Raw genomic sequence first — 13,436 nt, forward strand, 5'->3', positions numbered from 1 at the left:
ACGTGCACAACAGAAAATAGGTTAACACATAACACATCTGCTTTAAGAAGGAAACACTAACTACTACAGTGTTTTTGTCTCTAGTGAGAATGAAGGGTTAGAAACATCACGTTTAAAAGTACAAATGTTCACCTTTCAGACAGCAAATTACATAACTAGGTATTACTGAATGACTTTCAACATGAGGGCTGAGATCCCTCTGGTAAGCCAAAGATAGGTTTCAGGTAATTAAGCTGCGATACATAAATAAAAATAAGGTTTTGCTTTAAATGGTTAAACGCTGATATAGGTTCAAAATGTTGTCGTGGGAACTATTATTGTGTTGATATAAATATCGAATTAATGCATAATTAAAGAGATATTGCTGCAGACTGAAATGTCTCCACAGTTCGTCAGTATTTACATCTTTAAACATTAAACTGATATACAATTTGATCTGTTCCTGAGGCGAAACTCAGTTGAGAGATTACAGTCACATTGTGCATAAGGAAGGAAAACAGTTACTTAAAGAGTCACATGAACAGTCGGCTCCAGGATATGCCTCCAGTCATTACATAATTACATACATAAACACTACCACATATCTCATTTTGCACAACAACCAAACCTGAGCATTTATGCACAGAGTCAGACACAAACAAGCAAGCTTGGGGCGTACACAAACCAACACCTACACACATGAATGGTTACCTGCGGATGAAGCCCCCACTGATGGCCATCTGTTCGCGTTCGTCCACCACTCGTGCCCCCGGCTGGCTGTTCACCACTCCATCCTGGTTCCCTCCCCAGGCCTGGCCCCCGCCCTTAATCCTACCACACATACAGTTCAGTCAGAGTCAGTGTAGCTTTTTATTCTGTGTGTGTATGTTTATGTGTGTGCATGTATATGCATGTTTGTTAATGACTGAATGGTTGTGTATGTGTGTATTTGTGGGCTGGTTTGTGTATCTGAGTAAACATGTAAGGCAGCCAGTGAGTGTGAATGTGAGTAAGCAGCTTTATCCATGTGGATTTATTTCTTGCTATTTACAATCAAAACATATATATATGAATATATGTTTAGAAGACACTGCAGATGGTTTTAAGCCAATTAGCCACCTAAAAGCAACATGCCAGCCACGTATGATAAGGTTACATACATGCATTTGCAGTCTGTTAGCAAATAATTGATCTAACATGCAGATCAATTGAATCCAACACAGTAAGCTTCAATGTGGCTTATGCAAGAAAGGAATTAAAAGTTTAAAAACTAAACTTCTCCCACAAGCACATACAGAAAAGCACAAACACTGAACACAACAAGCAGTCTCCAGACAGAAGACACACAAACACAGAGATGTAAACATGCAGTGAGGAGACATGCAAGGCAGAAACATGATATTTGACATGAAAAAGGAAAAATGTAAAAAAGGCAAAGGATCCGATACATGCTCTATCTATTAAAAGAAAGCCGTTAGATCCAATGTGATTTAAAAAAAAAAAAAAAGCATATTAATTAAAAAAAAAAAAAATCCCTAAACATACAATGTGATCATTTTGCATGGAAGACTTGCTAAAACCAGCCCTTCATTTCATCTGGATGGATAGATCAGTAGGAGGATTCACTGCATACAGTCAAATAAGCAAATGTAATTCTTAACATTTGTTTTACAATGCTTGGAATATCTGGTAGGTGAAGATTTCCACTTAGGTAAATTTAGTTTGGTTTTCAGCCAATTACAGCCCATTTGAGGCAACACAAATTCACCCACCAGGTATTCTAGACATGCTAGAATTCTTTTTCTCATGCTATTTGACCCAGGGTTGCCATACAAACAGTCTCAATCAAATGAAACATATGACGTAACCACAGGATTACATAACTACTGGTTTACAAAAGGGAGGACCAAAGAGCCATAGAATAGACAAGCTCTGAACCCAAAAACCAAATCTTCTGGAAGCAGAATAAAGACGGATTTTAAATACACCCAAATATTAAATATTCTCCAAATGGGAAAAAGAGACTTTACTCATACATAATGACTGATGTGTTGAAGTAAAGCGAAAAGGATAGTGCTAATGTCAATGTCACTGTGTTGGACAATAATTATCTGTTGTTCAAATGTAATGTCATTTCCAGATTAGATCTAAAAATTGTTGCTTTACACACTAAAGGCAAACAAAAATACTAAAAAAAATACCAGTTAAGTAATACAGGAATAAAATCAGATATAACACAAAAATCATTTGTTTGGTTCTGTGTAATCCTTTCCTCAAAAACAAAAGAGCAAGTTTTACCCAACTCCCCATATTCATGGCTTGTACCTTTGTACATACAATGTGCATATTGTTAATCATTAAGACTTCACTTTATTCACTCCCAGGCAAATATCTGAGAAACACTTTGGGTGTAAACCAAATGAAAATAAAAAATATAATTTTCTTATATATACACTTTTGGTTTGTAAGCCACTTGTATTTTCTATAGCTCTGAAATAGTATAACCATATCCAGCAAATGTATTTGTTCCAGCGTGTAGTATGCTCAGACATGACTCAGCAGCCATAGTTTGGCTGCTAAAAGGGTAGAGAACAGATCACACAGGAGTTTGGCAAAACTGACATTAGCAATCCAACTTAACTTTAAAAAGTAAATATACAGATTTAAGAACTTTAATACTGAAACAGTGGTCAGAAAAAAGAGAACAAGTTTGCCTAACTCATGCATGAGACTGTAATGTGCAGGGCAATGTTGAGGGAAGAGAGGTAGGATTCAATCTATAATCAGAGGTAAGGTTGTAAATTTTCCCAGCTTTCACTTCCTTAAATATATATATGTGTTTATAAGTGATACAATAACACCTTTAGTTACACTCTACAGAAGCATAGAGTCCTTCCTACTGTCACCAAATTCATAATTTCCTCCAAACAAATTCCTGGATCACTGGGGGTTGCTCTCTAATATTGTAGGGTCTTGAACTGACATGGATAGAGTATTTAAAAATGCAGATTTTCACCACAATGTCTGCAAAAAGGCAAATAAACACATTTCCAAAAGGCTAAATGTGAAATATAAAACTTTAACGTATGTCTCTGAACTGGAGGACCCGTCAGACTGACTGGCTGTGACTATCAAGTAACTGTGTAACCCAGGATAAGCTTTTTTTTACTTGATAACAATAACAGCCAGTAAAACAAAGTTACCCTTTTTCTTCAAAGAGTCCTATTGTTATAAAAAAGAAAAAATAGAAAAAAGCTTGGATTCATTTGAATGCACTGAGGCATAACCAATTATATATCTTTATGTAAGGAGGCGACTAACTGATTTGTTTCTTGGTTGGACTTTTACACAACGTGATGCATCATGCTGCAGGACGTTAGGGTGGGAGTTTGGGTAGGGTTTGGAGTGTTTCTGTGGCCGAGATCCTTGCAGATGCTGCTCCCTGCTGGAAGAGAATCTCTCATCCAATGTGGAATGAAGGGCTTTTGACAGCTGCTGAGGCTGGACAGAAAATACAGTGGCATCCGTATGTTGTTCATGCATGCACACATTCTCTCCCTGCAGAGTCTTAATTTAAATAATCTGTCTCACACTCGTGCATGCAATGCTGGTGCCTGTTCAGAGAGCGTGCTGTTGTGGCTGTAGGCCTGACTGCTCACACCACAGTTCACCATGCTCTACACACCAGAAGCAGGCAGATGGATAAAGAGGCAGGTAGGCAGGCACTGAAACACATGCAGTCAGGCGACATAGGCAACACCTACTTGTTACAGGGACATGAACATAGACCACAGAACTGTCCTAGATTGTTCAAATTCTTTTCTGCATCCTTCATGTCCTTATTGATTTGGTCCATCCCCTCCTCGATGCGTTCCAGTTGTTCTGATTACCAACACATTGTCATTTATCCCAGCAAAAGAACGTAAGCACATGAGAAGAGAAGAGAGGAAGAAATTGCAGGGTGGAAGGAAGGGGATGGGAGTAGAGAAGGGGGACAAAGGAGAGAAGACAAAAAAAGACATTGACTGTGACAAGAGAGACATCAGACATCACCATCACCACCACCACCACCATCACCAGCACTGGACAGGCAAGAGCGCACGACTCCTGGCCGGTACCTACTTTTTAATACATGGGCATATCAGACCACAGCATTGTCCTATATCTTTTAAATCTTTCTCGGCCTCCTTCAGGTCTGCGTTCACCTTGTTCATGCCCTCTTCCACACGATCAAGTTGTTCTGGTGAGGACAAAGGCATGAGAGTGTTGAAATAAAGTTGACTGGTTTGTATCGAGGGCTGGCGCTCTACGCTAGATTGCAAGAGGCAGACTGTGTTTTGCTAGATGCAGAAGGCAAAGCGGGCAAAAAGCATTAAAAGTATCAAATGAACTTTAATTTTTCTTCATCTGGAGCTTTCCATGTGACTTTTAATTGCATGCATTTCTCGTGATAGCCTTTTTTTCCCTACCTCCATGGGATCATCTTTTCTCAGTAAGTATTTGATGTGAGTGGTGCTGAGAATCAGTAGCAGTATGCTTCATCCAATTCTGCAAGTGTACACAAGGACATTTATTCTGCCACCTTAACTGCTTAAATATTACTGCATGTCAGTGAGAATAGAAATAGATGACAAAGAGAGTGAAAGACAGAAATTCATGGCTTAGGTGGCTGAGAAGCCTGAGATCCAAAAGGAACGAAAAGAAGAAAAAAGGATCAGAAGAGGCAGAAAGGGCCAAAGATTATTTAAAAGGTCTCAAAATATGATAGGTTAAGTACAAATTTGGACAGACTATTGTTGAAAAAAACTATTACTGTGCCTGTGTAAAGGCATATCGGAGGGTTTAACAACACAATGCCGCATGCAAAGCATTAAACAGGCTTCAGTATTAATGCCACAGAAAAAGAAGGTAATGCCATCTATAGGTGCCACCATAGTAGTTACTCTGGTCATTCAAACTGATTGAATAATCCAGTCATGGCGCCTGCACATTTTAATAAAATCCACCAGTGTATTATTAAGACAAAAGGAAACAATGTATCGATTTTTCAGTCTCAAGCCTGGCTGTAACTGCGTGATGTAGATAGAAATGAAAGCTGTCTGACACTGAATTCACCCTACCCCATTTATAAACTGAATCCCTGGATAAGGAGGAATATCTGGTTCCAGATTAGTCTTATGATATTTAATTGAGATCACCAAGAAAATCTCTCCCGAGTTTTCTTACGTCAGTGTGATACTATTTTTGTAAAACTGCAAAATGTCTACTTAAAAAGAATTCTTCAAAGTATCCTCAGATCCAGATCAATTTCAAGAGTTAATCACGTCAAAGTTAGCCCAAGTTCCACCTCTATAAAAATTTCCTTGCAAATGAATTCATAACCTTTTAAATAATCCTGCTAATAAAATGACAGACAGAGAGGCTCAGATATATCGCTAAGCAGAAACCAATATTAGTTAAGAAAATGGAAAGGATAAACTTCAACTCTTTATTAATAAACTAGTTATTATGAACATATGTTACGGCCCTAGCTGTGCCTCCTGAAACTGCCCTTGTGTGGGCGTGGTGTTTTTCTCCGTCTCCTCCTCTCTTGCCACTCCTACCCCCTCTGTTTCTCTCACTCTCCTCTCTCCCCAGGAGACAGCTGCTCTTGGTTAGCCTGGTTTGCCACCTGAATCCAGTCAGCAATCACCTCTGAAGCTATCTAAGCTGGGGATGAGCTGTGAGCAGGGGGTTTTTCTCTGGTGTTCCCACATTGGGTGTCGCAGTTGTCGGGAGAGATCCTATAGTGTGGAAGCAGTGTGCAGTGTAACTGCTTCACGTGAGTAGTGTGGGCTTGTGGGCCTCGGCAGCAGTAAAGCTAGCTGCTGCTAGTGACAGGGTGAGCTTGTGGGCCCCTGGAAGTGCCTCCTCGTGGTGTGGAGTTTTTGTTTGGTTGTTGTGTCCTGTGTTGTTGCAACCTTTTTCCTTTTTCCAAGTGTTATCGGTAAAACGGCGTTGCCGGCTCTTTATGTTAAGATTATCTATAATAAAGACTTTTATTTACTAAGAACACCTGTCTGTTCTCCTTTCATTCTGTTCTGGACTCATTTGTTACTGGTCCCCTTACTCGTATGCCTAGACTCCTTCGGGGGGGACGTAACAACATAAATCATGACAAAATCGTTATGCATGTTCAGCCTGCAGGGGCCGCATTTATAAAACGGACTGACCTTGATTTAAATAGAAAACTCCTTCATTATTTATATATAAAACCTTTTGCAAAGTCTAGACTTATGTAAGTGATTTTCTTGCTTATGTATTGCAATTTCCGACACATATCCAAGCCTGTGAAAAGGCTGCTTGCTGAACGCAGCAGTGACACACTCCCAAGTTACATGTTTAGCTTTGTTTGTTAACTCAATGTTTAGTAGACTTTATCTTCTCTATTAGTGGCCATCGTCTGTCTTCACAAAAGGTTTAGTCTTGATTTTTTGAACACTTAGCTTCTTTAATGAATTAAAAATAACTAAATTATTTTTGTGATCTTAAAATTAAGTTCATGGATAAACACAAATGCATTTTGTTTTAAATGGCAACCCCAGATGGAAAACGTGATCGACAAAGTTTAGTGCTGTTTGCAAAAATGTCACAATTGTTAAAAACTCATCCAAGCACAGTTGTGTATAATCCATCAGCCTTGAGTCTGGTTGAATTTAGGTCACACAGCATGTAACAGCCAAGTAGGGAGGGGCTCATTAGCTGCAGTAAGACCTCCATCACAGGTGAGACATCTCTGCAAGAAATGACAAATCTCCTCCGGTGTGACCTGTGCATGAGTGTGCGTGCATGTCGTTTAGTGTAAAGTGCAAAGAGGGATTAGTCACAGCCCAGTTTACACCTCAACAAGAGTGTACTAATTACTACAGGCATGACCAGCCCAGTGATTTTCTTTAACAGAAATATAGGAGGTAATTCTTATATCTATATGTGAAGGAGACACAAATAAATTACCATCAGTAACCAAGAGAGAAGGATAGACGGAAAAAAAGAGAGAAAAGAGAGAAGAGAAAGGCAGTGCAAGCAAGAGAGATGTAGGGTCAGGTACAGAGGACATTCGTTTAGAGGCAGAGGTAATTTAAATCTCTGCATTGATTGTTGTCCTGTTATTACAGCAGTGAGCTGTGTGCTGTGGCAAGAGTTACTCAGGGGGAAAGTAGATGTGAGGAAAGAGAGAAGAGGAAAATAGGCTATCTGTTCTTTTGACAGGCCCATTACTGTAGGCTGCTCTCTCATGCATAGAACTGCCTGCTTAAGATACAGACATATTTCCTATATGGAGGACCAGAATTAAATAACAAAATGTGATTTCACTATAAATAAAATTGAATGTGCCACGAATAACATAGTAAGATGTGACAGAACATGGTATTTTATAGTTTGCTTTGTAAATGTTTATCTGATGTTTGTCTTTAATGAGATAAATATGGTAAATGTAAAACCATTAAAAAATAATATTCACAAATAAATTCATAATTCATAAATATAAAGGGAGATAAATTAAAATGGGAGCGAAATTAAAGCACAGAAGGATTAATATAAAGCTAAATAAATACATTAGCAAAAATAAAAGTAATATTTATTTATAATATTTGACCTGAAACATTTAAGTGTGACACATACAAAAAATACGAAATCAGGACAGGGGCAAGCACTTTTTCACACTTTTTCAGCAAATGACTAAATGTTTAGATATATTTACTGGATATTAACTGTACATATTTACTGAGAATTTCTTTCTTCCTCCTTTGTTTGTTATTATAGCATTTCTGGCTGCCTGTATTTTTACTTAAAACTCTTTTACGCATAATCCATGAGCCTTGTGTCTCTACATGCATCCACGAACCAGCAGATTTTGTGGTTATTAAAGGCAGAAAAGTAGTCTTCAAATATTATTATGAAGGTTGGAAAAACATACAAATTCAGTCAGTTTCAGTATGTTATTAATTTTAACTTCTGTGGGACTCAAACCACTGACCTCTGACTGGTAGTAGCCTTCACTGAACTTCATTTTCTTCACACACTCTAATGCATGTTTCACAGAGTTTGTGAAAAAAAACCTTTCCATAGTTCTAGCACACTTTTTAAAAATAGTGAGGACTCTCTGCAAACATGGAGACTTTTTCAGAGACGATAGTGTTCATACACTTTAAAAAATTGTGGAAAAAACTCAGAACTAACATAACCATTGGTGTTAAACAGTAAGAGGTCTTATTTCTATCTATAAGCAAAGTGTTTCATTCATGCAGTCAAGCTAACATGCTAACTGTGTCCATTTAAAACTAAAGCCACACACACAATGTTTTGCTGTTGTAATGTTTAGCTCTTTAATTTCAGCTCTACTCAGTTTACACTTTTTTTTAAGTGAATCTTAATAAATTGTCACATGGACTGTTTCATTCACTGTATTCTTCATTCTAAACAGGTTTTGCAAAGCTAGTGCTTAGAGCTTCCAGTTAAGCTAGCTAGTTGAGCCACACATGATGGTTACTGGGTGTCTGCACAACTGGCACAACAACATGTATTACATCATGCATAAAATCTCCAGTTACACTTATAACTAGGTTATGTTTGAGTTTGAAAACAGCTGGAGTTACTACGCTCTGACAGTCCGCATGTGTTAATTAATACTTCAGAGTGATGTACGTGTGTAGTTTGCGGACAAACAGTGAAGGGATTTATAATCCCTACTTTGAGGGTAAACATCCATGATTTCCATTAATCTAAGTGGCTTTCAAAAGTAATGGTAATCCACCCAGAGTTATGTACCAAGTATTAAGAAATAAAAATACTATACTATACTACTTTTTTCCCTCTAAATTTGACTTTGTTGTGAAGTGCGTTCAGCTGTTTTGCTCACTGAAAATCTTAAAATGAAGAATCTCCACAGAAAATCATTATTTGTTTGACTTGCTCCCAAGTTACGTAGACAAAAACAGGCCGGAAAAGGCTCTTCTTGAGTCATAGAGTAAATCTCCCAAAAATGACTTTGGTAAGACACATTATCTGTCACTGACTGACCTCTGAACATTTAGACCTGACAATCAGGTGAACCGCAAACATGTTAGCTTGGTTTAACAGAGCAAAGTAAAACATGTACTTAACATACAGCTAAGAAAGAATCCAAGTTTTAATTCATAAGGTGTAGGGCTGCAATGATTGTGAAATGTGGGCTAACATCAATGTGTAGTGTTAAACTGACTAACAGCTGATGCCTGTTTATGTTGTTATCAACCACTGCCTTTGACAAATCTCATGATATCTGAAGTGGATGGTGAACAACGAGGGGAATATCAGCCTGCATCAAAGCTCAGCTGATGAATTGGTGCATAAACATAAACATGTGACTGAGAAAAGGGCATGAAAGTGTAATACAGGGAGGCAAAGCAGAAGGCAAGCTCAGCAGCACATTCCAGTATACTCCGTTAATCAAATGTAACTTTTTCTTACAATTGTGGCTTCCGCCACTGATAAAAAAAAGTGTTGTGCTGCAGTCAGTTTTACAGTGATTCTGTTGTTTTGGTTTGTATTTTTAAAAAGTCGCATCCCTAAAAGCCAAACTTAATCAATGTTTAGTTCAGCCTGAAATTATGGAAAGAGAAAGCCAAGAAGAAGAAGCCAAGGTTGATCTAGAAGAAGTAAAAGTTGCAAAGGGTCTCCGAACCTGTGGGAACCCCTTCATTTCACTTTTCCCTGTGCAGGTCTGCTGTAAGACCATAAATGTCATTATTTTTCCTTAAACTTGGTCTGAGAATCTAGAGTGTTATACTGGATGTACTGATGACGACTCTCCGATTGTACACCGTGAAACTGCAGCAAGAGAGAATCAGGAGCAGAGCAGATAAAAGTGATCTCTCCCTGTCAACTTACCTCCCTGCTCATCCAACATGACGAGAGTCCTGATGCCAGCATCTTTACTCTAACAGACAGACAGAAGGAGAGGTAAGAAGACGACAGCAGAGAAGAGAAGTGAAAGGAAGAAGAGAAATAAAGTTGACAGATGAGTGAAGGTCAGCAGAGCAGAACAGAGCAAAGCTATCAAAGCAGCAGCAAAAGTGGGTCAAATTGCAATCTGAAATCACATTTTTGAAACTGATCCTGAGAGGCACAGCAGAAAACAGCAGGGACATTTTGACAGCTTCTTGCTTTACAAAACTGCTCCTATGTCTGTGTGCTAAATATAAAGATTAAAGCAGATGATCGGCTAGTCTGCTCCGTCCAAAGGTGACAAAAACGCACCTCTGAAAGAAAACCTGATATTTTTATCTTTTAAAATGGGATAAAAGATATTTAAGCAACTTTCAGATGGGTTCGGAGTACAGCTGTCTCCCCCAAAGGAGTAGTGCACCCCACTGAACTGCACAAAATAGGGCAGGGATAGCTCAGTAGGTAAAGTGGTCGCCCCGTGATTGGAAGGTCAAGGGTTTGAATCCACTGAACGGCTACCCTGAGGTACCCCTGAGCAGGTCCCTACACACTGCTCCCCAGGCGCTGGATTGGTGGCTGTACACTGCTTCAATGAGTGAATGGGTTAAATGCAGAGAGTAATTTCCCTACAGGGGATTAATAAAGTATACATTAAAATGTTTTGTGCTTTTTTTTTAGTTGTAGCTCGAGAAATATGGTAAAGGAACTGATCGGACTTCCAAATGTCCAAAATACAAAACTAATTGTGTCTAACGTTGTGTAAAAAGCAGGAATCATGAAGGAACCAAAGACTGCTACAAACATCCTACTGTCAGGCACCACAGGACGCCCCCAGAGGTCCCACAACAATGTGTGAACAGGCCAGGAAGCAAAACAAAACCCATTACAATTTTTTGGCTGTTTGCTGTGCTGATATGTCTGTACAAAGTATCCATCTTTTGTGTATTTAGTTACATATGTTAAAAAGTTTACACATTTAGAATAAATCAGTCACAAATCAGTCGTATCACTGAAATTGATCCACATCTATATCAATGCTGAAAAAGACTGGGTCTGCATGGGTCTGTATGAGTAAAGTTAAACTGGATGAGGAAATTTTTCTCAGTATAAATAACATTAAAAGACAAAAAACATGAGTTTTGATGAAAGAAATTGATAATTCTTAGCATCGCATTCAGCTGTGCCAAAGTTTGCAGATACACTTGCATAAACCCTATGGGAGGGCGGCTTGTTTCCCCAAGAGGGCTCATGGGAAATCATGCGAGGGCAGCCATGGCCTCAGAACTACAGGACAGGATATCTGACCTCGCCAATTGGCAGAGTCTCACGCGGTGACATCACTTCTTTCTGCATGGCTAGTTAAGGACACATGCTCACAGAGTATCAGGACTTTTTCACACTTCACTGTGAGTCATAAAGTCACAGGATACTGTCCCCCCACCCACCCAAAAAATTTCTACCCAATGAACAGATAAGGCGCTTTCTTTCTTTGCACTTTGTTTTGATGTTAACCATTTGTAAATATGTGAAGCAGACCTCTTTTGATATATTTCTAAGCATATAAAGTCAACTCGTGAAGTAGGAAGAATAAAAATAATGTGATATCTTAAAGGTGAACTTATTCTAAGCTTCTTAGAGGCTCAGTGCTGCATTTGTATCAGTTACAGTCCTTCAGATAAACACAGCTGGTATTGATCTTTCATTCACATTTGCACTTTGCTGTCTGGCTTACCGGTGTGTTTAAATGTGATGCTAAAGGGTCCTTATGTTGGAATCCACACAAGATTAATTGTAAGGACAGATCCAGCATACTATTGCTACAGGTGCCAAAGGACACTTTGTGCGTACTTGTTGCACAACTGTATTTAACACCCTCTCATTAGTTTAATCTGTAACAGTACTTTGAAATAATAAAAAATATGCATATTTTGAAACTATTTAAAAGGCCATGTTCAGAGATGGGCTGGGGTACAAACACACGGGAAACACACAGCAACCTGCATGGCATTTTTTTCTAAATTAATTTGGTTACATTAGGCGCTAAAACTACTTGGCTAGAGTTGAGAAAAAAACATGATTTGCATAACCACACTTTACTTCCAGCTCACATGGCACATAAAGGTACCTCGATACTAGTCTGGTCTAATCTAGCCTAAATAATAAAGGTCATAATTAAAAAGCTTCATCAAACTAGCTATGGGATTGCTTTCTGCCCCTCACAATACCGCTGATGCATTTCACGTATTTACCTTGTGATTCAATAACGATACCACAATAACGGCTGAAAACATGGGTTGTTAGTTTGTGGTTTGAAGTGAGTGTACCTCATTGGTAAAACTATTAGTTATACGTCTATTTAGGCTTAGATTATAATTTACAATTCATATCACTTCACTAATAAAAACAGCTTGTATGAATACAAAATAGCATGTTCATCTTGTGTAGTTTACTCTCCGACTTAAGGCCTGACACCGCTCATCAAATCGGATCTCCATCCATCCATCCATCCATCCATCCATCTTCATCCGCTTTGTCCGGGGCCGGGTCGCGGGGGCAGCAGCCTAAGCAAAGAGGCCCAGACCTCCCTCTCCCCAGCCACCTCCTCCAGCTTATCCGGGGGAATACCAAGGCGTTCCCAGGCCAGCCGAGAGATATAATCTCTCCAGCGTGTCCTGGGTCTGCCCCGGGGCCTCCTCCCGGTGGGACATGCCTGGAACACCTCACCCAGGAGGCGCCCAGGGGGCATCCTTGTCAGATGCCCGAACCACCTCAGCTGGCTCCTTTCAATGTGGAGCAGCAGCTGCTCTACTCTGAGCCCCTCCCGGATGGCCGAACTTCTCACCCTATCTCTAAGGGAGAGGCCAGCCACCCTTCGGAGGAAGCTAATTTCTGCCGCTTGTATCCGCGATCTCGTTCTTTCGGTCACTACCCACAGCTCGTGGCCATAGGTGAGGGTAGGGACGTAGATCGACCGGTAAATTGAGAGCTTCGCTTTTACACTCAGCTCCCTCTTCACCACGACGGACCGGTGCAGCGTCCGCATTACTGCAGCTGCTGCCCCAATCCGTCTGTCGATCTCCGGCTCCCTTCTCCCATTACTCGCGAACAAGACCCCGAGATACTTGAACTCCTCCACTTGGGGCAGGAACTCATCCCCGACCCAGAGTGGGCACTCCACCCTTTTCCGGCTGAGAACCATGGCCTCAGATTTGGAGGTGCTGATCCTCATTCCCGCTGCTTCACACTCGGCTGCGAACCGTTCCAGTGCGAGCTGGAGGCCTTCACCCGATGAAGCCAACAGAACCACATCATCTGCAAAAATCAGAGATGAGATTCTGAGGCCACCAAAGCGAAAGCCCTCCGCCACTTGGCTGCGCCTAGAAATCCTGTCCATAAAAATTATGAACAGAACCGGAGACAAAGGGCAGCCCTGGCGGAGCCCATCACCCACCAGGAATGAGTCCGACTTATTGCCGGCAATGCGAACCAAG

General features: G+C 40.1%; 1 protein-coding gene across 2 annotated transcripts in view; it reads right to left on the reverse strand.

Annotated features, from left to right (window-relative positions):
* The window catches only part of LOC113026071 (synaptosomal-associated protein 25-B), a 42,644-nt gene that overhangs the window by 2,585 nt on the left and 26,623 nt on the right, over positions 1–13,436 (reverse strand). The window contains exons 4-6 of one of the 2 annotated variants that reach the window (XM_026174499.2): positions 9,889–9,937; positions 3,744–3,861; positions 691–810 (exon numbers count right to left, since the gene is read on the reverse strand). In XM_026174499.2, coding sequence (XP_026030284.1) covers positions 691–810; positions 3,744–3,861; positions 9,889–9,937 — 287 coding nt within the window. Of the gene's footprint in view, positions 1–690; positions 811–3,743; positions 3,862–4,101; positions 4,220–9,888; positions 9,938–13,436 lie in introns of both variants that reach the window. The other variant, XM_026174506.2, reaches the window with a different exon arrangement.

The sequence above is a fragment of the Astatotilapia calliptera genome, chromosome 1, assembly GCF_964374335.1.
Source record: "Astatotilapia calliptera chromosome 1, fAstCal68.1, whole genome shotgun sequence".
Taxonomy (NCBI): domain Eukaryota; kingdom Metazoa; phylum Chordata; class Actinopteri; order Cichliformes; family Cichlidae; genus Astatotilapia; species Astatotilapia calliptera.